Source organism: Lathamus discolor, chromosome 2, assembly GCF_037157495.1.
Source record: "Lathamus discolor isolate bLatDis1 chromosome 2, bLatDis1.hap1, whole genome shotgun sequence".
Taxonomy (NCBI): Eukaryota; Metazoa; Chordata; class Aves; order Psittaciformes; family Psittacidae; genus Lathamus; species Lathamus discolor.
In genome coordinates this window covers 137921153-137946777 of record NC_088885.1, presented here as the reverse complement: position 1 = coordinate 137946777, position 25625 = coordinate 137921153, and the positions used below count along the sequence as shown (strand labels likewise).

The window sequence follows — 25625 nt, the reverse complement described above, 5'->3', positions numbered from 1 at the left end:
CTGAATTGCATAGAAAACTTCAAACTATTCCATTTTAAAGCAGAAGATAGAATATATGGGCAAGATTATAGTTTAAAAATATACAGGGAAGAGTTCGCCCAGTCATAGGGAATTATTTAAATATCTTGGAAGAAAGCCTGGAGAAATAGTGATAGGTCTACTAGACTTGAAAGGAGAGAAGGAAGAAATAAGTAAGCAAAATAAGGCCATTGTGGATAACTGAAGTTCATTCTTTGCATACAACTCCATAAAGTCATTTGTTGTGGTGCTCCCAGATCTCCTTGGATAGTACAAGTGATGACTTTTGAAAGGTCAAGAAACTTTCAAAAATGAAACAAAGCAAAAACCTGGATAAGTTGGTAAATTACCTGGCAGTAGGACAGCATGCTCAGGTGACCTTTCTGGGAAAAGATTTGTGCTAATAAGTATTTTTATTACTCATCTGAGAAAGGGTTTGATGATGAACAGACATGCTGATGACATGATGCTTTTAGATGAGTTAGCAGGGGGAGCTTGTTCTTTGTCTTGCTAATTGGATAACAGCCAGTGCAATAAATTCTGCTGCATAAATATACTAGTGCAGATTTGTCTCGGGATATGATAGAACTTTAAACTTATGATATAAGATGGGATTGAAAAAATCAGTTGTGTAAGTGAGCTTATTTAGAATCAATAAAAAACCCCCAACAGACTGAACGAACTTGTGGCCTGAAGATGCTGACGACTTCAAGCTGTTGTCACAGAACAAATTATCTGCAGTATCCTTTTGAAATTTGAAGCAATTCTTTTAAAGGAAGTATCATAGAATATCTCAAGTTGGAAGGGACTCATAAGGATCATTGAGTCCAACTCCCACCTTTAGAAGAAAGAGGTTCAGAGGTGAATCGTGAGGTACAGTTCTGTTTGCATCATGGTGCTAACAAGGCAAGGGTTGATCCTTTTCACTAGATTTACAATTGCATTTACTGTTGCAAAATGTTTGAGATTGCTATCTTTACATTCTTGACCTATTGTAATGCTGTCAAAATGTTATGAACTTACTAGCAATAATAAATATACAGGTCAATATAAAAGGCTTATCTTTCAGTAACCCATCTTTGCTGTTAACCATGTGATAATTTTTTCCATTATGTATCTTTCCTCTGTGTTTATTACTTTATTACTTTACATCTTACGTGAATCATACTTTGCTTTGAACAGCAAAGGTCATCATTCCAGAGGGAAGCTTGTGACAGTGGATGGCTGTTGAACCAGTGGTAATGGTTGTGGGGTTTTTGGTTTTGTAGAGGGGTCACTTATTATTACTATTATGGTAGTGGTTTGGGTGTTTCTAGAGTTAATATATGAGGTGTCTGTCATTTTATCCCAATTTTTTTATTTCTAATGTATGTAGTATTGTGTATATGATTTAAAAGAACTGTCGAGGTGAGCACAGTAGAATTGCGTATTAAACATCACATACATTTCCTCATAATATTACAAAGTTTTGCAAAAAGTTTTGTTGTAACAATATTGTAGTTCTGTATTAAAAAAGGACAAAACCCCTAAACAAAAAAAAGCTCAACAAAACAAAACCAATGTAGAACCTGCTAGTATCTCACCCTTCTTCATGCTGGTGTTTCATTTCTAGACAGCTGTTGATTTGTGTAATGGAATAATTAGTGGTGTTTCAATAGACTTCTTAAAGGCTGTTCAAGAAGGGAGAGAAGTTCTGTGACATGTATCACGAAGAAGAGAAAAATGTCTTACAGCTGATTCTTTCTTCTGAAGTTAAGGAAATGTTACAGTATTCAGTATTTAACTCCCCCAGCCCTTACATAGGACTTTATACTCTACAACGTGTTACTGAATTTAAATGTATTCTAGAGTTTTTCCTCTGCAGTAGATTGGTAAACTAGGTAGTCTAATTGTGGCGCAGAAACTATGAAGTCAAAAACTGCCTGTGGATGTCTTGTATCCATACCCCTTGTATAAAAAAGTTTCTCTCTGTAGATATTAGCAATAGAGCTTCACAGCATGAAAATGATGAAATCAACACAATATAAATATCTTTGCTTTCTCCTCCAGTAGCATTCATTGTACTGGGCAAACAATAACAGTAGGAGTTGTATTTTGATTTCCAGGTATTTATTACAAGTCGTTTATTTCAACTAAGCAAGAGGGATAAGTTACTCAAGGAGCTAAAACCCAAAAGATGTAGTACCTCTACCAAATTACTGTTAATCATTTAATGTGTTGTGGGCTGTGTGAAATATAGATGTATTACCCTGACTGACAGGAAGACCAAGCTGTAAGGATTTTCTGATTAGGAAATTCCGATGTAGTATATGAGGGTCTCATTTTTCTTTTGGCATTTCCTAATTCATCATCATCGCCATAATTACATTTTCACGCCAATAAAATTGTCCATAAAAGAACCTTCACCAAAAAAAAATGTTTCCAGCCTGGAGTTCATTTAGAATGCTAGGCCCTTTAAGAATAATAAAAAGAAAATTCTGTGCTAACTTGCACAGTTCTGCTCTCATGGTCCTCAGTTCAGTATTTATCTTAACCATAACTGCTGCTTATTGGGCAGGTAAGTGCTTCCAGGCAACAGTTCTGGTAGAAACTGTGTTAGGCTGTGTAATGTCCAATTCGGAAGTGATCACTGAAAGCTGCTCTGGATGATGTATTCCTGCCTCTCCCCCCATCTTCTGTCACATATATACTATAATCTGCTTCGGATTGTGGTTTCACACAGGGTAGGACTTACCTCAGAGAAGTGCACGAAAGGTGATTTGAAGTAGACTTGGGCTCAAAGGTTAGAGGTGGAAGAGCCAGTTCAGACAAATTTGGAATGGACTCTGTTACAGGCAGGTGAGGACAAACACTGATTAAGCTGCCCTGGTTGCTCAGGCCTGAGTTCTGTTATGTTGCAGCTTAGAGATACTTAATTTTGTGTTTTGTTTTTATAGAGGATGATTGAATGGTTAAAACTGAACACTGAGTCATACAATCTAGCATCTTGGCTTCATATCTGATGTGTTACTCAAGTAAGGTGTGCCGGCCTTTCAGATACCTAAGGAAATGTGGAAGGTGATGTTGAAGGTGGCAGAAGGAGAATTAGCCCCAGGTCTTTTATAGTTTGTCGGAGCCTGCCTGCTGTAACAATTTCCTCCTAGTTTTTCCTGCAGTTTCTGCCAGTTCATTCCATGTAAATGGGTGGATGGTAGCTTTCATTTGGCCTTTCTTTTAAGCAACAGTTGCCTAACACTGGCTGTATGAGCATGTATGTCATTTGCTCTGCCATGAGAGCAGAACTAATACCGATAGCTGTGGAAGACTTCTAGAGAAAATTACAAGTAGAGCGGAGGCAAAAAATTGCTACAAGTAGTAGTTTGGGAGAACAGAGGGACTGGAGAAATATAGGGTAATATGAAAGAAGCATGAAAAAAACAAAGTCTTCTGAGTTTCCTGCTTCTCTTGACACCTTTGGAACAGAGCGACTGAAACGGCTCAGTTTTATTTTAAAATAGGACAGAGTTATTTTAGGATAGAAAATATGTATTTGACAAGAAATGGACACAAAACTGAGGAGTAAGTTCCTGTCAGATAAGCATTTTGATTTTATTCCTGGAGACTGAGACTAGCTTTATAATTCTCCAGCGATTGCTTTGCAAGCTTCTTGGAAGGAAACAGAAGCGGTTGGAATCTAAACCATAGACTGTTTTGAAAGAGAGGGGGCTTGACTTTTACACAAAAAGTCAAGGAAAATTGAGAAAATAGAAGGGGAAGATAAAATTGAAAACCAGCATTTCATGCTAGTTAGTGAAAGGGGGTACTGAGAGCTGGAGAGAGGTGCGTGCTTGTAGTATATGGCATAGTTAACAAGTTGGACTTAACATTTGGAATAAGTAGTTTCTATGTTCTCTTTCTTGTATTACGAAAATGCATCTATTTTTGGATTTTCAGCTACAGCTCATGTCACATACCAAGATTTAAAAAAGCCTGTGATGTAAGCATTAAATAAATACATGCTTCTGAAGTAGGTATCTTCAGCAAACATACAAAGGATATATGTGAATTTAGGACCCAACTCTAGCTCTTGAATATCCTTTTATGACTTTTATTGTCTGCCATAAAAGAATGATTCATGAATTCCCTCTTCTTATTGTCCTTTGTGAATGATAAAGAAGTCACTTCTTTGCTGTGGTTCTTAACTGCTGTGTAGTTGATGGAAAGTAATTGGCACAGGCAAATCATTTTCCCAGAACACTGGAGCTGGGTAGAGCTCTGAAACTAAGCTTTGATGACAGGTCAATGTTTATTATCAAACAGGAGGTACACATTTTGACACCACCTAAACAGAAGTTACTAGAGCTGTGTGTTTCCAACAGCTACTGCAGAGCTGGCTGTTAAGGGTAGCTAAAGATAAGATCAAAAGTCATCAGTTCAAAGTTCAGAAGAGATCATTACTTTCAAGGACAGAAACAGCTGAATTTGTTAGCCACTGCTTTATATCAGAAGCAGTTCACTGGTACTGCAATTAATCTTGTAGCACAGTGAAGCAGGTATGGCAAATTACAGGGTAATAGAGAGCCCCATGTCCTATCTCTGTTCATATACTGTTTGGCACAGCTGCTCGGTGGAAATATAAAGCTATTGTAGCATACATCTTTATTAAACAAAATGCTCAGGTTTCTTGTAATTCTTGTATTAGGCAGATAATGAAATGAGTTTTGTAAATGTTTAAGTATTTGAATTAAAGCAAACTATTCAGTACTGAAATAATTTTTCATTAAAATTATATTAAACAGGGTTTTTGCATCATTTTGCGTAGTTCAACTTTCGTTCAGTGCATGAGAACAATTTTAGACTGAGGGCTTGAACTACTTAAACCAACTTTGAAGGCCAGCCAGACTTCTCAAGAAGTTATGGATAAAATCTCAGAGAGTTCCCTCTCCCTTCTCCCCGTGTTTCAAACACTACTGATGCTTCTGGTGCCTCTGCTGTGTTAACAGTGTGCATAATCCCTCATTTCATTTTTTTCCCCTTTTCTGAGTAGGTATTTCTGACTATGCTTGTAGAAAAACAAATAAAGAACTTTTACTCCCTTTCACTTTGGAAAATGTGATTGAATTGAATGTGGTTTTAGAAGAAAATACCATATTATTTCTGTGAAAAGACCTAGCTCTTAATAGTGTTGCTGTCATGTAAATCTTAAGCCATGATTACAGAAGTTCAGCATTCCCCATTATTTTACAGTAGTCTCTCAGAATTGTACTGCTTTTTTGTTTTCTTCCCACAAGTGTAAAGTTATAATTGGAGAAAAACCTGGGAAAAATCGTAAAGAAAATAGCACAGTATATATGATGTTAAGTAGGAGAAGCATTTTTTTTTATATAGTGTGAATATTTTTCCTAGTTGAAATATCTGTCTGCATATGGTTCTTGACAGTATTATATAGGTAAAATGCTGCCTTTTCAATTCCAAGTAAATTCTAAGTGCTAGTAGGCAAGTTACCTGATTATTTTATTTTTGTCATCTTTTAGTGTTGTCTTAGGTATTTTTGCATACAGTCCTAAACCCGATTAAGGAAAGCAAGTTTTAAAACTACATCTGAAGAATTACGAATGCAAAAGGAAATATTAATCCTACCAAATTTTCTAAGCAATTCTCCTGTAAAACTAAATACAATTAAGGGAAAATAAGGTGAACTTACTTGGCTTTTCACAGCAATTTTATATGTGTCTGTTTAAACAAGCAGTGCTGTCATCTCTGCTAAGAATTTCTAAAGAAAATCATCTCTCAAGATTGATAAACAGCAATAGATAAAATAACGAGTGATGTGCTCAATGGGGTACAGTTTAAACAGAGAAAATCTAATGGGAAGTAGGTACATTAGTAGCAGATGGATTTACTTCCTGAATCTTGATCCGAGTGGAAATCCTAGCTTACTTAAAATTTGTCTTCCAGATTCTCAGCCTGATAAGAAAGGTGGATAAAGCAATTTATTTACTTGGCGTCAGTGCTGTGATGATGTTTTGTTTAAACTTGCTATTGTTGTTTGATTTTTATCTAGGCTATTTTTATGATTCCTACAAATCCCCCTCCAACTTTCCGGAAGCCAGAGCTCTGGTCTGATGAATTCACAGATTTTGTGAAGAAATGCTTAGTGAAAAATCCTGAACAAAGAGCTACAGCAACACAGCTGCTACAGGTCAGTATTTCAGTTACTGAAGAAATACAAGTTCTGTGGCTTTTTTTTTTTTCCCTCCAGTCTCAAACCAGAACTACTGTGAAAATTTCTAAGGGCAAATCTGAATTTAACTATTACTGTGCCTTATTTATTTTGCACTTTGTGGTCTTTTCTCTGTCAGCTCCTGTATCTCTACCTCCATTTTATTTCTCCTTTGCTGCTTCTAAAAATTAATTGCTCTTTATATAGTTTAGGGCTGGTTGTTGCTATTAAAATTTGATCCTTGCTGTGTTATTAGAGGCCCTCAACAGATCTCAGGATTTAGGCAAGTGTTAAGGAATTGAGCCCAGGTTCCCTATCAGTGTGGACCACCCATGGACTATATTCAGTCTTCCCTTCTGGTCATGTCAAATTAAGCAGACAGGTTGCTCTGTGTCCTAGATGGGTCTGGTGCAGATGGACAATATAACGAGTTTGTTCTTGGGCTGAGTTATACCAAATGGGCACTTTTAAATTTGAGCCACATGGCAGCATGGACCTTTGGAGCCAAGTCAGGGAGTGCCAGGCTTTTGCCTGCTTGCTGACCTGAGCTTCTGGTGGCTGCAGAATCACAGAATCACAGAATCACAGAATCCCAAGGGTTGGAAGGGACCTAAAAAGATCATCTAGTCCAACCCCCCTGCAAGAGCAGGGTAACCTACAGTACATCACACAGGAACTTGTCCAGGCGGGCCTTGAATATCTCCAGTGTAGGAGACTCCACAACCCCCCTGGGCAACCTGTTCCAGTGCTCTGTCACTCTTACAGTAAAGAAGTTCTTCCTGATGTTAACGTGGAACTTCCTATGCTCCAGTTTACACCCATTGCCCCTTGTCCTATCACTGGATATCACTGAAAAAAGCCTAGCTCCATCATCCTGACACCTACCCTTTACATATTTGTAAACATTGATGAGGTCACCCCTCAGTCTCCTCTTCTCCAAGCTAAAGAGACCCAGCTCCCTCAGCCTCTCCTCATAAGGGAGATGTTCCACTCCCTTAATCATCTTTGTGGCTCTGCGCTGGACTCCTTCAAGCAATTCCCTGTCCTTCTTGAATTGAGGGGCCCAGAACTGGACGCAATATTCCAGATGCGGCCTCACCAAGGCTGAGTAGAGGGGGAGGAGAACCTCTCTTGACCTACTAAATTCAACAATGGCATCTTTTTGGTACTAAGATAGAAATAAAGCAGAGAAATTTCAGAGAACTACAAAAACCAAACAGGAGGGACTGATCTGTTAAGAAAGATTTAGTCTTTGTGAAATGGACATCATTTTACAGGGGCCACACATTTTAGTGTGCGGGAGAGAGAGAAAATGCAAAAATAGTTTTTTCTTTTGACCCTGTATTTGTGTTATCCACTGCCTTAAGGGCTGTCATAAGCCTTAAGTAACTAAGGAAAATCGAAGAACAAAGGAAGCGAAGGAGGGAGCAGTGGAATTTCTAAAAAAGTTATAATAGGTTCCATGACGATTAAAATGGAATCTAAAATTTCCTGTAAATAAACTTGTTTGATAATGAGACAGAAGTGACAAATTTTGTTAGGTCCTTTTCTCCTTTCACTTTCCTGATTCCTAATTTATTAAAGTTTTGGACATTTTAGTTTTCTTTCATGCTTTTCACTGCTATTGGTAAATACTATTCTTAATTTTCTTTGTTCATCAGACTACATAGGAATCTGATCTTCTGAAATTTCATCTGTAAGGCAGTCATGCTGAATTTATTTCCTCTCTAGTTAGCAATAGCCTCTTAAAATTTAAATGCAAGTAAACTCCACTACAAGGAGCACATAAAAATTTTGCAAAGTAGTTTGCAGTAGTAGATCATCAAATTCATAAATCATGATTATTTTATTTTCCACACTGTGAAAACACCAAAATGTAGACTTCAGGAAGATTAAAAATTGAAAGTTACAGATTTTTTTATGACCTGTGAATCAGAACTTGAGACCTTAAAGATTTGAAGTTGTATGGTTAGCTGAATAATGGCAGCTGGATAGAAGAGGTTTGCATTAATCCATGCAAGTAAGGTGAAAACAAGCAAACAAGCAAGCTTCAGTGTTCCTCTTTCCACATGCTTACTGTCCAGAAAACCAAATACTATGTCCAGCATAAGTAAGTGTTACCTTTTCTCCCAGATGGAATTTGGAGTATGTGTGATGGGGCTGGGGATGCTGTGGGTTTGTGTGAGTGGGAATGAAAGTACTGCTTGTCAGGGAAAGATCATGGAGTTAAAAAGGAGAGTAACTGAATTAATGTATCAAGGGAGAAGACAGATAACGGTTGCAGGACATCAGGCTTCATCAGTTCTGTTCTTCATGGAACTTTTTTTTTTCTTTTAGTATTAGATAATACATTTATTAATTCTTACATTTTGCCTAAATTGTGTTTGCATATAGGGATGCAAAATTCAGACTTTTTCTAATGGTAGCAAAATGAAGGTAAATGGTATTGTGCACATGTTGTCTTGGAGGAAGAAGTGATCTTTTAAATGGCTTTGAATTAAAAATTAGTCTTCCTGCTGAAAGTAAGGTATTTTTTTTGTGTGTTCCACATTTCAGCATCGTAGATCAAGAAATGTTTTATAACAAGTTTGTTGAAGTAGGCAGCATAGTTGTTCTGCTTACAGCTACTAATTTATGCTGTCAGTTTGTTAAGATTAATTAAACTCTGTAACTGAATATCAGAAAAAGTTTGTTTTTCTATGTCAGACAATCACCACTCTATTTATTTACTACTTACTGCATGTTTCCTTTGGAAAATTATATCTTTAACTATAAAACAGTTGTTATATTTTACGTTTATGTATTATGTTTCCCAAGGCTTGCTCTTATTAAAAATAGAAGCAGCTAAAAGATCCTGTATGTGTGTTAGTGTAGATTTTAATTATTGTGTGATGTAAAATACTATTTATCACCAAAATCTGTGATGTTGAATAATACTTGTAATTACACCTGAAACTTAACTGTTGTAATGATGTTGTGTAATTTAATGTGCTTTTTTTTTTTTCCCTAGCATACATTTATTAAGAATGCCAAGCCAGTTTCAATTTTAAGGGACCTGATCACTGAAGCTATGGAGATAAAGGCAAAGCGACATGAGGAACAGCAGAGAGAACTAGAAGAGGAAGAAGAAAATTCGGTATGCATCTTTTTTTTGTATAATTACTTCATAGATAAGTTGCTGGTTTTCCCCCTACTACTTGTACTTCTGTTCAGACACTTTCCTGGGTTTCCACCTGATTTGTAGCCTATGAGAGCTGAGTATTGCACTCTTATTTATGATGAGCAATGCTTCTGTGACTAATGCCCTATGAGCTAGCTTTCAGCACTGTTCTATGAGATTTCCTAGTGGAGAAAAATCCCAACAACCAGCAAACAAAAACAAACCAACAAAAAACCAAACGCAGACTGTTAAGGTTTCACTTTCACATACGGGCTTCTAGACAAATAGTTTAATTTTTGGTCCAGGGCACTCTTTTCTATTTTTTTTTTATTTTTAAGTCTAGTACACGGAATAGTTATGACACGCAGTTAAGTAGTAATAACAATATGGTTTGAATCACGTAGTGCTTATAAAGTGCAAATGGTGACAGCATTTCATGCTTCAGATGACACTGTCAGCATATGTTTGAGGAGAGAAGCAGGTCACGTGGTAAATAGGTTGCATTTAGAATTGTTTGGCAATGTTAGGAATAAGTCAGTGTGCCTGGCATGATTTCTTTCCCTATATAATTTATTTTAGGGCAGTCTTGTGCAACACAGCAGTATGTGGTTCAAAAAAGTGTATTGCCACTCATACAATGAGAAGCAAGGTCAGTCAGGAATAACACACAGAGAAGATGGAGACTGGAATGTTAGTAGAAATCTTACAGCTTTGAGCAAACAGAAAAGAGCAGTGCAGTAATGCAGTCTGCAGTGTCCCACATTGTAGAATCTTTGTTATATGTTAGAGAGTGATAGGTGGTGATCTATATATAGGAAAGCTTTTTCACGCACGTATCTTTGGAGTGTTTTGTATTCCAAAAGTCAGCATGGTCTTTTGTTTGCTGGATGTTTTTCTGAGTCTGATCTAAGAGGATTGATAGCTCGTGTTTATAAAGATTTGTTTCCTCTGGATTATATTTGCTTAGTAATAATACAGGCAGGGAATGAAGGAATGTTGGGGGGTTTTGGTGGGTTTTTTTGGGTTTTCTTTTTTGTTAGTAAGGAAATATTGCCTGTGTGGACATGTGTAACTTGACATGCAGAGTTGTTTGTGACTTGATTTATTGGATAGTTGAGCTCTGAAGAGACTGATTTATTACCAACATAAAAACTTAATGTCTTTACTAGAATGCTTTCCTTCCTACTGTTGCCTTCTGAACTGTAGACCTCAAACACTTGGACATTGTTGATGTCTTTTGCATTAAGCCAAAATTAGGTATGACATCTAATTACTTAGTTTGAAGTTCAGATGGGGAATCAGGTTGCCAGGCATGGACAAAATCCATGCCAGTTCAGTATGTAGTATATACTTTCCCTCTGTCACTACTGGGTGGGAGGGTACAACACAGGTTTGGTTCGCCTCAACTGAAGAAGCATTTAGCAACTGCTCATGCCTCTTGCATGGGTACCCAAGTCAGAATGTAACCCTGCACTCCCCTGGCCCGCCCCCTCCTTCCTTCCTTCCCTTGCCCTCCCCCCTCCATTATTCAGTGTTTAGTGTAAGGGAACCTGAAATCCAGGATTGTGAATGCTCCATCCCTGTTGGTGTTTTAAGGCCAGGTTGGACAGAGCCTTCGGTGGCACGGTTTAGTGTGAGGTGTCCCTGCCCATGGTGGGGGGGTTGGGACTAGATGATCTTAAGGTCCTTTCCAACTCTGACTATTCTATGATTCTATGATAGGGGTAGGAATCTGTTATTTGTGTTACTGTTGCATTAGGTGGGAGTTTTTGCTGTGTACTCTTGTGGTACAGTCAGGAGAAAGTTTATAAGTTAAAAAGGCAGTGAAAAGTCGGCTCAGAAAAGAAAGGTAGTAGAAAAATAAAGATGAGCATGACTTCAGTGTAATGAAAGATAGATGGGGAGAACTTGGAAAATGAACCCTTGTAGTTGTATTACCTCAAGTGGAGGGATTAGTAGATGAGTCTTTAAGATGAGAGGCAAGAAGAATGAAAAAGTCTTGGTTAAAAACTTCAGCAATATGGATATTTTGGAAAAAATGGGTATTTTGTTAGGATAAGCTCTTTGTACTGCTGTACTTGTAAAAGACTTCAGAATTATTTCAGAAAACCCCTGACATTGGGCATGCACATTATATTGTATAGTATCCTTGGAGTTAATTCGTGAAGTTCTTCTAGAAATAGTTTTATCCTTAGTAATTTGATGTCTTGTACTCCTTTTTAGTTTTCTATCCTGATGCTGGCTTAAAGGCTTTAATTGATTAACTGAAATGAATAAATAATACCAAATTATGTTTGCAGGGGACCTTAAGAGAGGTGGATCCTGGATATTAAATGCATAATATATTGCAGTTGGATGTAATTACATAAGCCCTTGCAGTTGCATTTTTGAGCTAAGCAGTTTGCTTCCTCAGCAAGATAAGCTGGCTGCCCATCTGGGTCTGTTTTAATGCAAAGTAAACTTTGTGAAGGATGGACTTAAAGTGACACTGAAGGTAGGCTCAATACAAAGCACGAAAAGACTAATGCAGACTATCCCTTAATGTTTCGGAGCATAAGGTGACAAGTTTAAGAGTTCCAGTGAGTGGTTGCTGCATATTGCTAAAGAGTGAAACTGCTTGAGCTACATATTCTAACTCTGCTTAAAAGGTTATTGTAACTGTTTTTCTTTGAAAACACAGAAAGGTTAATCCTTACAATCGTTAAGTCTGCTGTGTTCTCTGTGAGAGGTCCAGTAGTAGACTAGGCCACACAAATAGTCTGTAGTCAAATTCAGTGTGGCCTGAGGTAAGTCAGGCTGTTTTATATTTGCTGCAGACCTAAGTGTGCTTTTGGAGTGATAGTAATTCAGAGGATGAGTTGGCAAGACTCATTGGAAAGTTATTGATTGAAAGTTTACCCGTGGTTTTCCAGCAAAGGCCAGCTTTGCTCATGATAGAGAAAATGCATATTTTATAAATAGCTTGTGTCATTATTGTAAACTTCAGTAGGGAGAAGGAATAGATCTCTTTGAGCTTAAGGGAAGTTCCAAATGTAGAGACCATATGCAAAAATAAGAAGATATGCCGCTTGTGAGTGGAGCAAATGAAAGAAAAGTACTAGCCAGTGCTGCTGGCAAAATGTCAGTGTGATGATTTCTTATGTTTTATAGATGGATAGATAAATTTATTCCTGTAGGTGATTCTGGAGAGCTTTTGTGCCTTTTTTCTCCTTTAGCTCCATGAGCATTCGTGAAGACTGTAAGCCACCATGTATTTACTGCTGCAAAAATAACTTGCAATAATGGACAATGGAATGTACTTTTTTGCTGTAAGGTTTATATTGAATAGTTAAACTTCTGAAAAAGTTTGCCATTATAAAAAGGTTAAGTAAACAGGGATTTCTGGTCCTATTTTTAAGAAGATTTTTGCTTATGTTCTTGTATGCTGTTGAGATGTTTAAATTCTCTCAGTTTTTGTATGGTTTTACAATTCTAAAATATAATTTGTGATAAGGTTTGTAATTAGGATGAAACTTTTACTTTTGTTAAAAGTATTAATCTTTGGTAGTAAGTCTGACTTTTGCTATCAGTAAATACATGCCTTTAATAATTTTGTATTGCTTTGTAAGCCTTAAGTCAAAACAGTTTGGAATTACTTAGCTTTTAATAGAAAAATACAGGTCAATGAAGAATATTGATTGTAAGGTGAGGAGGAGGGATTTCCTTTTTGACAAATACAGTTTGTATAAACTGTGTTTGCTAGTGACCTATGAATAGCTTTCGTGCTATCACAGTGCAGAACTAATCTTGTTCTTAATTGGTTTTAATAGTTGTTTAGTTGTCATGCAGACTTCCCATGTCTTACAACTGAGTCTTAATGTAGTATATCATTGTAAGAAATTCCAGATTCTTTTGAGAGATTACACCAGCATCTTGTCCAGTTGCAGTCGCTAAAGGTTCTGATAGGTTAAAAGCATGAAACCAGCCAGACTAGGAAACAGCAAACTTAGAGCTGATAACTCTATCAGCTAAACTTCTTGTACTGTGTCCTGAAAGCATCTAATTAGAGTACTGCATGCTAGAAGACTCCTGAGCAACATGCAGTTGTGATTGAGGCCTGAATTAAGTGAAATTCTGGACAGCACAGATGTTAGTTTTCAAAGCATATTTAGGCAGAGGTTGATCAATGGACCTAAAAGTTGCTAAAGAAAACCAGGATAAAGACAAGAAGAATAAAATGAAAGCATTGGAATATTTGTGTTTGCAATTTAAAAATAACCCAAACAAACAGCAAATCCCCTCAAAGCCCCCACTTCAAATTGAAATAATGCTTATTTTCAAAATAAGCTCAAAGATTATGGTTTTCATTTCATTTGGAACTTGTTTGGGTAGCTGCCAGAAAAACAATAAACCAATTCTTTTACACTTCTGAGTGTTTATTCTTTCCCTTCTGGAAAGGGAAAACAGGTAATATGAGTGCCAGTTTGGTATACAGTTGGGGATAAAGTCAGCAGCCCAGCATTCAAGTATAAAGAAATAACTATTGGACATTCCTCCTTATGTCCCTGGTTTCACAGAACCCTGCAGAAATACAGGGCTGCTTGTGTGTAGTTCGGATGACTAGCCAAAGTTCACATACAAGTTTTTAAAAGCCAACGTGCAATGATGGCAGCAATTCTAGAAAGAAAATGACAGTCCCTATGTTACCTTGTGTAGTAGTACTGACAGATATGCCTGTATTCATATTTTAACATCTATAAATGTTCTCAGATTGTATATGGAATTGGAGTCACTGTGCGGTTAGACAGTAATAGCCCCCCTAGCACATAGATTTTGGAAAATAACACTTTTTAAAGTTGATTTTTCCCAATGGTATTGCTGTGAAGTCTTTACTGTAGAAGTGCAAAGGCAGACTGAGACTCAGACCAGGAGAAATGCATATTCAGTCACCTAAAAGCAAGAGCAAATACTAATGTCAGTGTTAAGTGGAGTCTACCAGTGTTAAAGGTCTCTCATGGGCAGTGAATTGAGTCTATATACTGTTGAAAAAGAATGGTTTCAGTTAACCTGTTGTGGGCTTGAATTTATTGATCTAAACCCCCAAGAATATCCTATGTGAAGCACAAGCAGTTGTGCACATTACTCACTTGCACGTGTTTTAGGACCCACCAAGAAAAAGGGTGTAAATTCTAACTGTGATGTTACTTTTGTTAGGAAACCAGATTTAACCCTAGCAATTATATTTTATTATAGCTTTGATTCCCTCTTAAAGCCATATATGTATGCATTGTAATGAGCACTGGGGTTACAAGTGGCTTACATAACTGAAAATAGAATGGGGAGGAGTGGGTGGGTTTAGAGAATTCATCACATGTAAAGATTTCAGTTACGTCCTTCATTTTCAGGATTGATTCAGGCTGTTTTTCTTCAAATGACGAAGAGTCACATCCCTAAAACTGGTTCTTAATTTTAGTTTTTACCACTCTGTGAACATTTTATACTATAGGAAGTTGTCAATTTTAATGTAAATATTTTTCATTATCTGAAACTTTGTATTACGCAGCTGTAAACTAATGGCCAGGTTGAATGCAGTCTTCATGTCTGTGTCCTTCCAGAGATACAATATTGTTACAAGTAGTGCACTCTGAATTGATTTTTATGCCTGTTAGGAGAGCTGCTGGTGTGATGAGAATGCCTTCTGACAAACTGACATGCTTTGATAAGTACAGAGGTAATTGTACAGGTTTTTTTAATTAAGCAAAAATTGCAAGTGGTGTATTCTACAGAAGGTTAATCCCAATATCAAAGTTTAAATGTTAGTTTAGGCATTACTAAACATGACCAGTCTCCTCTCTCGTACTTTTTTTTGAAGTGTGATGTGAACTGGATGCTGAGGTTGGGCAGCTGTATTATGGGGAATGTAAAGTAACTCGTTCCCTGGCAGCTCAGAGGAGACATGTCTAAATATTTATTTCCATGGATCTTTAAAGGAATGAGCTAACAAGCAGCTCTTCTTGTATGTTTTCCTTTACATTTTTATGTCTCTATTATGTGAGGAATGCTTAATTATTTTAGAATATGCAAACAAGGAATTACTACTTCAGTAGTTCCTTTTTTTTTTTTTTCATAGACATTTAGTGGTTGACAACTATCAACATCTTGGCCATCAATAATCAAGTATTCCCCTATGTAGGATTAATTATTCATTCATGTAAAAGTTCGTTTAATCATATATTAATTACAAGTAGTTGACATCTGTCTTTTAAGACTTTAAGTAATGATTGCTATAATTATTCCTTTATTTACACCAGTCCTTAATTATTGCTGTAATAAATTCCTGTTTATTTTACAATATATAGTTATTTTAAAGGAACTGGTGAATCATTTATTTTGTTTGAATCTGGTACACCAGGCTGTATCTTTCTGGAGGTTTTATATTTACTTACAAACACCTGAAAGGTGCATGGATATATATAATGTATCTATGTATCTGTCGCTATAAATGTAACTTTGCATGACAAACAGTGTTAAAACTTTCTGTGTTCATAGCATTTTGCCTTTAAGCCAAAGAGCACTTGACGTGTGTGCTAATTAACTTTGATTGCAGTCCTTTAAGTGTCTTGAAGTTAGAAATGTGATGAAGACTTTGTCAGATGAAGACAGCTACCCAAGGGGCATAAGCTGCTTTTTAAGACCATATTGCTAAAATCCACAGCAACTTAGAGCCAGAAACTGATTATAGGAAGAATAAACATAGGGAAGTAATTGTGCACAGAAAGTTGTTGTCACTAGGTACCAATTAGGAGGAGGAGGTAGAAAACAAGCTTAAATGCTTGTTTTGTGACATATGTCTACTGAATTTGATGGGATTTGACTCTGCTGAAAGATCAGTGTTGACCTGTTCTGCTGATGGGCCTAAGCTTAAACGTGTGCTCAGTATTAAGCATATACTCGAGACGTAGCTGAGCTTTGTACATTAGGAACTTTTACAAAGTCCTTTTTCTTGACCAAGCTATATTATGTATTTATGTAGCTAGCACAGTGCTTTTACAAAAAGATAGCTGTGACTACAGCCACATTTTTCAAAGGTGATGATGAGGTGTTAATAGTAAATGGAATTATTTTACAGGATACTAAGTTTTGCCAGCATGTAAATCTTCCTGTAATGCGTTGCAGGCTAGTTAGCCGTCTTTGGTGCCCTCTAGTGTTCTTTTTGTGTCCACAAACCATAGTGAAGAGATTTTTAAAGGCAAGCTACTATTATGTTTTTGTCTTGTTTATTTATGTTTTTTTATCAGTCTTTATCCGTTTTTGTCCTATGAATGTTAAAATTGCAGCAGAAAGCTCCATTAACCATAATCACCTTGGCTTACTCACTGCTATGATCGTGTAGGCTCAGGTATAATGTGCAAGGCCATCTTTTCAGAGAATATTCTTACGTGATGATGCTATCTTTTATGGTACAAGCATACGGTAAATGTTGTATGTTGCTTCCACTGAAGTCTTTTTGACTGTGCTGTCCTGATAATCAGGTCTCTCTGGTTGCATTTTCATGCTTTGAGGGTTGGTTTTGTTAATCTTATAGTTTATTCTGATAAATAAGGAGATCCAAAGAGTTAGTGCTGTATTGTTGCAGCGTATTGGCAATGTTTTACTTGTATTTGCTTTATGTTTTAATGTTGTTCAGAGTTTCTGTAGTTTATTGTAATTCCTGTAGCTTTTCAAGAGATATTAGAGTTCTTGCTCATACATTCATTGTGTTGCTGTACTGTGGTATATTAGAAACCCGCTTCAAATATAAGTTTGGTGTTTATTACTTGTACACAAGAGAACAGCAGACAGTCTAATTCCAGAACTACCTGGTTTTATTCTTTGATTCTTGTGTATGTTTTCATGAACAGCATGAGAACATGACACTTCATTTTTAATACCTGATACTTTTTTCCTGGTTAAGATTGAGATTTGTGTTTGTTTTTATTTAATCAGTGAGTTTACCATTTTTTTAAGGACACAGTAAAAGTTCTGTGTCAATATTTACAATCTTTAAAGCATGAATCAGAATTTGTACAAAGGAGTCGCTTTCATCTCTCATGTCAGTCATAAAATCATTGACTAGTTCGGGTTGGAAAGGACCTTAAGATCATCTAGTTCCAGCCCCCCTGCCATGGGGACACCTCACACTAAACTGTTTTGCATAATTTGAATCCACTAGATCCAAGTTGTAAAGTTATTTTATAGAATCATAGACTAGAATCATAGAATAGTTAGGGTTGGAAAGGACCTCAAGATCATCTAGTTCCAACCTGCCTGCCATGGGCAGGGACACCTCCCACTAAACCATGCCACCCAAGGCTCTGTCCGACGTGGCCTTGAACACCGTCAGGGATGGAGCATTCACAACTTCCCTGGCCCAACCCATAATATTCCCTGGGTGAGCTCATAATATTAGCTATCACATTTTTTTTTCACCAGCTTCCAAAATAATACTTACATGCTTCAAGAAAACCTTTATTTTCAGATTTCAGTTTTAGTAAGTTTTGGGCCATATGGCTCTGCAAGTGGATGTTCATATTAGTCAAGCAAAGCTATAAATCAAATGTAACTGTGCCTTAAACTCAGAGGTTTGCCTGTCTGTATGTTAGAGATGCACATTTGTAGCACTCAGTAAGAGAAAGCAGTGAGTCAGTTTTGCGTTGTATTGCAGTACTGAAAGAAGCACTTGGAGATAACAGCTCAATTGTTCTGGCGCTTTTAAGATGCAATGCAAAGAGGTGCTTTCGGACTTTACTTTCTGAGTACCATTGTTAGAAAGATAAAAATACAACTTGTAGAAAACGCAAGATCCGGGGGGAGGGGGGCGCCCGAAGGGGTACTAGGAAAAGTCAAGAGTTGCCACCAGGAGGAGCAGTACCAAAATATTCTCATTTATTTACTGGCACATTCTTCTAGTGCTGTAGCTGTAAACGGTCTGTATCATTGAGGATGATTTTTTTAAGGGTAGGGTACTAAATATAGTGTTTTAGAGCAAATTAAAAAAATCCTAGAAGGACTGCAAATGAAGAACTTGAATATTTTTACAAGTTATAATCTGGAAAATAATGATTCTTTTGACATTTGAAATTTTATTCACAGATTTAGGTCTGAATCCTGGTTTCAGCATGTTGTGCTATTAACCAGCAACTTATCAAAATTGGATCTATTTTTGTGTCTCTGAGTTGAGACGTAATTGAATAATTTTCAGGAGCTGGTGTATCAGTATTACTGCTAACTACAACTCACTGAATCTGCTTAGACCAACCCTTAGGGAAACAGCACTCACGCAATGTAGGTGGCTTGTGCAGCATGTGTGTGCTAGGCACAAATTGCCTGCTGTGTCAGTAACAGGAAAGGAAAGAGTTCAGGTTTGTCCCAGGTTCAAAGTGCTACTGTATCTCTTCATGGTACTGACTCCCCCACTTATTTGGTTAAGTATGTTCTTTACAAATGTTTTTCTACATAGTATCAACAAGTTATTTTGCTCACTCTAGTGACAGGTTTTTAAAGAGAACTAAGTATTTGAAGTAAGCAGAGTTGGTTTTCTGTTTCTGAGATGGACTTCCAAAACTATTTTTGAGGATTGTTCAATAACTAAATTGAATGCAAGTCTGTCATCTGGATGCTGTGTAATGTAAGAGGCTGGGCATGATACTGAGTTAAGGGTGATCAGCACAAAGCTTTCGTGGTAGTCTATTGCAGAACAACCAAAGCACTTTCTATAAATTGTGGTACTGATTTTGGAACCCTGGGAGGTATAGTGGATCATGAAAATAACTGAGATACTAAAAAGCAGATGCTGATATGAAGTGGGTGTGTGGGCCACTGTTTGTTGTATTCACCCTGCCATACGTCTGTGACAAAGAATAAAGCTTTTCCTCCTTTATATGGAATGCTTTTTTATTTTGTAGTTTGTTTTTAAGTTTTAAATCTGTAAATCTAGCAGCAGGTCACATGAAGATGTAAAACTAATGAATACGCATGCAAGTGATTGCTTCTTAGCTTTCGTTTGGTTCTCTTTAAATCATCTCTTGCATTCTGGCAAATGTTTCTCTATAGGATGAAGACGAGCTGGACTCTCACACCATGGTGAAGACCAGTTCAGAGAGTGCTGGTACCATGAGGGCCACAAGTACAATGAGTGAAGGAGCTCAGACAATGATTGAACACAACAGCACCATGTTAGAATCTGACTTAGGGACCATGGTAATAAACAGCGATGATGATGAAGAAGAAGATGGGACCATGAAAAGTATGTTGTTTGTTTAATTTCCTTTCAGTAATGTGTTTTCTCATACTGTACAAGAATGCTGCATCAATAGTGGCTTTTGTTGGGGGGGGGGTGGTGTGTGAGGCTATAATTGTGATTTGGGGTTTTTTTTAATTCTCAGCAGTAAAAGCAAATGTACCTTTTTGTTTAGTCATTAGTTTAAGTAGGATGATTCACCTTGTGAAAACACTTAGTATGTGCTCTAATTTGTTTTCAGGCTGAAACAAAATATTTGCCTATTAAACTGGGAGGCTAGTGGAGTGTTAGTACAAGTGATCTCAAATTCATCAACTTCAAGTTATGGAAAAGATAAATGGTGGGAAAAAAAGAAAAGGGAAAGACATTATAAGGCAATTTGGTGTAGGGGATAATAAAGTAATTCTTAGGTTGGAAGTGGCGTTTAGTGCAGTTTCTGTGCACTCTGACAATCACTTCAGGCTTAATAAGCAAGTTCTATATAAGTAGTATACCAGATCATACAACACTATCCATGTAGTTTTTATATGTGCTGGCAACAAATACCTGTTAGTATGCCAAACAAATCAAAAAAGTGTCATTAGGTTTGCACGTCAGTCTCTTACCCATGTCCTGTTTGTCTGCTGGAGACATTGGTTTTAAAATGTAGTGTTATTTTGAGTATTGAGTTGATTCCAGTGACAGTCTGTAGTTAGAAAGTGAATTACCTTCCTACACCTTGGCAGTTACTCCGTATAATTCTTAAACCCATTCTTCTTACTTGTCAAACAAGAATATGTAAGGTCTGGGACGGCAGGTTTCCTTGAGACCTATAACGAATGAAAGAAAGCCAGTAAATTGGAGGTAGCCTGGTGGCAAGCAATAGTTTCATAATTCAGCTGTCAGGCAACAGGTTTGGTTCCAGCACTTACTTGCTGAAATTTCTTGTATTTTGCGTTAGAGGGCCATTGATTAAAACCTAAAAATAATAAAAGAATGTGACCTCCACATCTCTCAGATGGTAATACATATAAATCATGTCCACTGTAGCTGGTCATCCTCTGGTTCAGTGATGCATGTGCTATTGGCTGACACAGCAGCAATAGCTGCCTAAATAAATGTCACGAGGAAGGGACATGCCTCTCATGAAAGGCAGATGCAGATTTTGTGCTTCATTGTGCTTGACAAAGACACAAGATTTCAGAGTTTGCCTGCTTTTTCCTAATCGTAGTATCATAGAATCATAGAATAGTTAGGGTTGGAAAGGACCTTAAGATCAAGTTCCAATCCCCCTGGCATGGACAGGGACACCTCCCACTAAACCATGCCACCCAAGGCTCTGTCCAACGTGGCCTTGAACACCGCCAAGGATGAAGCATTCACAATTCCCTGGGCAACCTATTCCAGTGCCTCACCACCCTAACAGTAAAGAACTTCTTCCTTATATCCAATCTAAACTTCCCCTGGTTAAGTTTTAACCCGTTACCCCTTGTCCTGTCACTACAGTGCCTGATGAAGAGTCCCTCCCCAGCATTGTTACAGGCTCACTTCAAATACTGGAAGGCTTTTCTTCTTTTCTTCTCCTTTTTCTTCAGCTTTTTCTTCTCCAGGCTGAACAGGCCCAACTTTCTCAGCCTATCTTCATACGGGAGGTGCTCCAGCCCCCTGATCATCCTCGTGGCTCTCCTCTGGACTTGTTCCAGCAGTTCCATGTCCTTTTTACGTTGAGGACACCAGAACTGCACACAATACTCCAATATATACCAATATATAACATACCTTTGTAGGCAAGGTGGGCACTTTCTAGATGTTTGTGTGATTTGATTTTTAATAAATCAGAACAGGTAGCTCAAAAGTGCTCTTTGATAGTTCTGAATAATAGAACATTGCAAGCAAGAAGCTTGGAGAAGTAAACTTAGTGAACTAGGGAACTCTCCTTCCTAGAGACACAGAATATTTATGACAAACTTTTTTTTTGATTGCTCTTGTGTTTAGCTTCATGTTTTGTTTCCTTCTGCCTTTTGTTTCGCTGCTCAAGGACAAAATAAGAAACAATAATAAGTTTTTATTTATAAGTGCCCATGCTTAGAGGCCTCTGGGAGCCATGACGGAAAATAACTAAAACCATATTTTTTTCACAAATAGGGAATTGTGCCCAGATAAAATTGGGATTTGGAACAAAAACCAGGCCTGTCATCCTACCCCAACATACAATATACAGCATAGCAATAAAAAACATTCATGGCTTCTTGCTTAGTATGCCTGTGCACGCTCTGGGCAGAGACCATGTGTTATGTACCTGGAAGGAGGGAAGAAAATGCAAAATACAGAGAGGTGGGAGGTAGAGCTTAATTTTAGGAGGTTTAAAGTAGAGTGGAAGAACGAGTGGGATTGATGTAAGTTAGTACTGCTTTTATTCAGCTGCCTGCACTGTACTTATTTTCATGTAGAAGCTTTTTTGTATCTCAGTTCAGAGACTGGTGTTCAGACTAGCTTCCTTGCATTCCCTTTGTGGCTTTTTGTCAAGTCTTAGTGTTAGGGCTTTCTCATACACCAGAGAGTACTTCTGATCATTCAGTTTTCTCCCTTTCATTAACACTCATAGGATCACGGAATGGTTTGGGTTGGAAAGGACCTTAAGATCATCCAGTTCCAACCCCCCTGCAATGGGCAGGGACACCTCACACTAGACCAGGTTGCTCAAGGCCCTATCCAAGCTGGCCTTGAACACTGCCAAGGATGGGGCATAAAGCTGTCCCCGCTTCTGGTTGGGTTTGGTTTTGCATGTTTTAAACTTGTATTTGCTGTCTGCTTTGGGCTGGCAAATAGGTTGCCTCTTGCCATTTGGACTTATTCTAACTGTTGCTTCAGACTTCTGTGAAGTTACTAGGTAGTTCATGATTGGTAATCAGTATGTTAAAAGAGGAAAATAGTGACTAATTAGGTGGCATTTGACAGATAGAAGGTAGAAAAGTGGTCAGGTTTTTGTATTATTACTGTTTCCCTGTAAGGCATGAAATGTTTTAGGTTTAGTCAGCATACTTCTTAAACCCATTCTTCCTTCTTATCATACAGAAAAACATAATCTTTGGGGCAGCAGGCTTCCTTTCCGTCCCTCCTCCCCCATAGGTGAACTGTCTCAAGACCTGTTACACCAGCAAAGGAAAGCCAGCAAACTGGAGGTAGCCTGATGGCATGTGATAGTCTTATCGTTCAGCTGGTAACAAGTTTGGTTCCAGCACTTCGTCACTGAACTTTCTTGTATTACTGTATTATGGGGTCCTTTGTTACTGCCAAGGACTTCGTGCTGTGGAACATCATGTTCCACATTGTGCTGTGGAAACTACATTTTGAAGGGAGAATTCATGAGTTGTTTGTGTTTATTTATTTAGTGATTTCAGTGCTTTCAGTGAAAGAGATTGTGCCATACTGTAAGTCAGTGTCCTCTGTGATAGGAAGTGGATGCTTGGTTACCTTTGGAGCGATGCTTCCTTAACCCTTAGAAAGGCCCAAGTCCCACAGCTGGTTTTTCAACTGAGAAGCAAAACTTATTTATAACAACCTGTGACCCAGGTCCTAAAGGAGTTCAGCAAGGAAGTTTAATTACAGGCAGATTTGAGTGGTATTGTAGTCTGGGCATTGATATTTCATGGACGTAGCTTTGTTCAAGCATATTTACTGTGCCCACGTTAAGATGGTTTGCTTGATGCCGTATACAGGTGTACTAGGGCTTTACTCTTCTTTATAAGGAGATGATGGGTGTTTCCAAGCCTATTTGAGTCTTTGAGGCCTCTTCTGTGGTTGATAGTAAAGTTGTTCATTTATACTACTCCTGGTGGCATCTTTTGCAAGTGGTTGGTTTTTTTTTCCAAAGAACATTGTCATGTTGGCAATTCTGCTTCAAGAGCTGTTGCAAAATGCTAGTTTAACATGGATTTTCTTTGTTTTGCTGAAAGCGGAAATAAAGTATAACTCAGCTGGATTGGGCTAATGGGTTTATAATAGTAGTGTCATTGAATATTTTTTGCTTTTCTCCAGAAAGTGGAAAAATAGAACAAAAGCTATTAAAGCAGTTTTACAAGTCTCGTTCTCAAGAAGCAAAGCAATGTTTTGTGCAGCAAACTTTTCCTCATTAAAAATTCTTCAAACTTGGGTTCATAGTCCTTCAAAAGTCTGTGAGGGCTTCAGTTAGTTGAAAAATATGTGGATTTTCTGTTTAAATGCCAGTTGTAATTATCTTTGATAAGTAAGTGTATTATAAAAGAAACAAACAAAAGACTGAGGCCTGAATTTGAATCAAGACTTGAGTGTATAAGTCACGGTGATGTGGAAACTGCAAATTTGCTAATCACTTTGTGACACAGCTCTCAGTAGTCAAATGTTTCTTAGATACATCATTTGATAGACTCCCAGCTGCTCTGCCCTAAGGAACTGGTGATCTAGTTTCTGCTAATGTTTCCTTGTGATTCAGAAAAAAGTGGATTGATAGTCCTAAAACGTTGAAACCACGGCAAACATTTTTAAACATGATCTTCTTTTATTGAAGAGTAAAGAAAAATGAGAGCAACTGGAAAAACTAAATCCTCCTAGACTGGAACAGTTTATTGCACTAATGGTTTTCAGTGGAAATGCGGATTGATACTAATTGTGCTGCAGGTTTTTTGTAGCAAATACATAGCTTGTGTAAAAAGCAACTTACTGGATAGTTGTGAATTAACTGCCCTTAAAGGAATCCTTCTGTATTATACTTTTAAATTTCTTCATTTCTGCAAGGCTGTTGACAACTGTTAGTCTGTTGTTCATCAAAGTTAGAAGTGCTTTCAGACCAAAATGATCTTCTAATAACCTTATATTTTGCAAAAAGAAAGTGTAACCTACATCAGTTTACTCTGGCAATGGGGGGGGGGGGAACAAAACACCTCTGGTCCCATCCTTTTGCAGGCAAAATATTTCTGGTTTTGTGTGCGAGTTTTTTATATTTACAGTGAAGGTAAGCAGCTCTTGTTCTTTAAAATGAGTTAACTAACTGTATGCTGAACTGAAATCAACAGTTTTTAATTAATTTTTATCTTAACAAATAGAACAAATCCTGACAGTGCAAAAATAAATGTGCTTTGCTCATATTGGAATATTTTCAGTCCTGTTGATCCACTGTCCTTAATATGTATTTGATAGCAAGGAATTTGGAAGGGTTAGTTTGTTTTATGTATGTAGGAAATCTACTATTATATATGTATAAGGAAGATATTTATAAATAGCTCTAAAACTTGAGTGTAGCACTTGGAAAATCTTTAGTATTTTCTGTTACATGAGAGGAGAGAGGCTATTTTACCTGTAATGGGCCAACATTTTGGTACTGAAGAGTTTGGAACAGAGACACTGGTAATCTTGTTTCATCCTTGAGATGTACTTATAAACAAGTACAGCCATCTCAGCAGAAGAAAAAGATTGGTTGTGAAAGGCCAACAATGTGGTGTCCTATCTTTTTGGTACAAATACTTTCAGGGGTTTTAGGCAGCAATCAGCAAGTAATAAAAGGTTTCTATTAAGGAAATGCATTGTATTTCTGTTTTTAATTCTACCTCCTTCATACTATTACCTACTCTTGGATTGGTTTTCTAAATGTATGCTTTGCTAAAGTCTAGGTTCTTTCATTTTTGGCCTTTAGTGCTTATTTTTGTAGTTATTTGGCATCCCTGTGGTTTACTTCTCATGCCTTCACAGTCCTGGACTTGAGAGATCCAGAAACCTCGTTCAAGTGATCTTGAGTTCAGTGGGGCAGACTTGGAGATTGTGGAGGAGAGATGTCCGCTATGTGGTCTGTTAAATTCAACCTGGAGTTTAGTTCAATGAATGTTTTTATGGTTGTGGTTGTCATTAGTTAAAAGATTGTGAGTAGAGATAGCTAAGATCTGGGATTAGAAAAGAATATGGCAACAACTGAGAGACAAAACAGCTAAAAAAAAAATTGAGAAGGAGAATGTGTATATGGAAACATGGCAGACTAA

The 25625-nt window shown here is 37.4% G+C and overlaps 1 protein-coding gene across 1 annotated transcript in view; it reads left to right on the top strand.

The window, feature by feature from the left end:
- STK3 (serine/threonine kinase 3) overlaps positions 1-25625 on the top strand; it is a 130867-nt gene that overhangs the window by 56794 nt on the left and 48448 nt on the right. The window contains exons 7-9 of the mRNA XM_065668692.1: positions 6062-6199; positions 9231-9356; positions 19452-19644. Coding sequence (XP_065524764.1) covers positions 6062-6199; positions 9231-9356; positions 19452-19644 — 457 coding nt within the window. The remainder of the gene's footprint in view (positions 1-6061; positions 6200-9230; positions 9357-19451; positions 19645-25625) is intronic.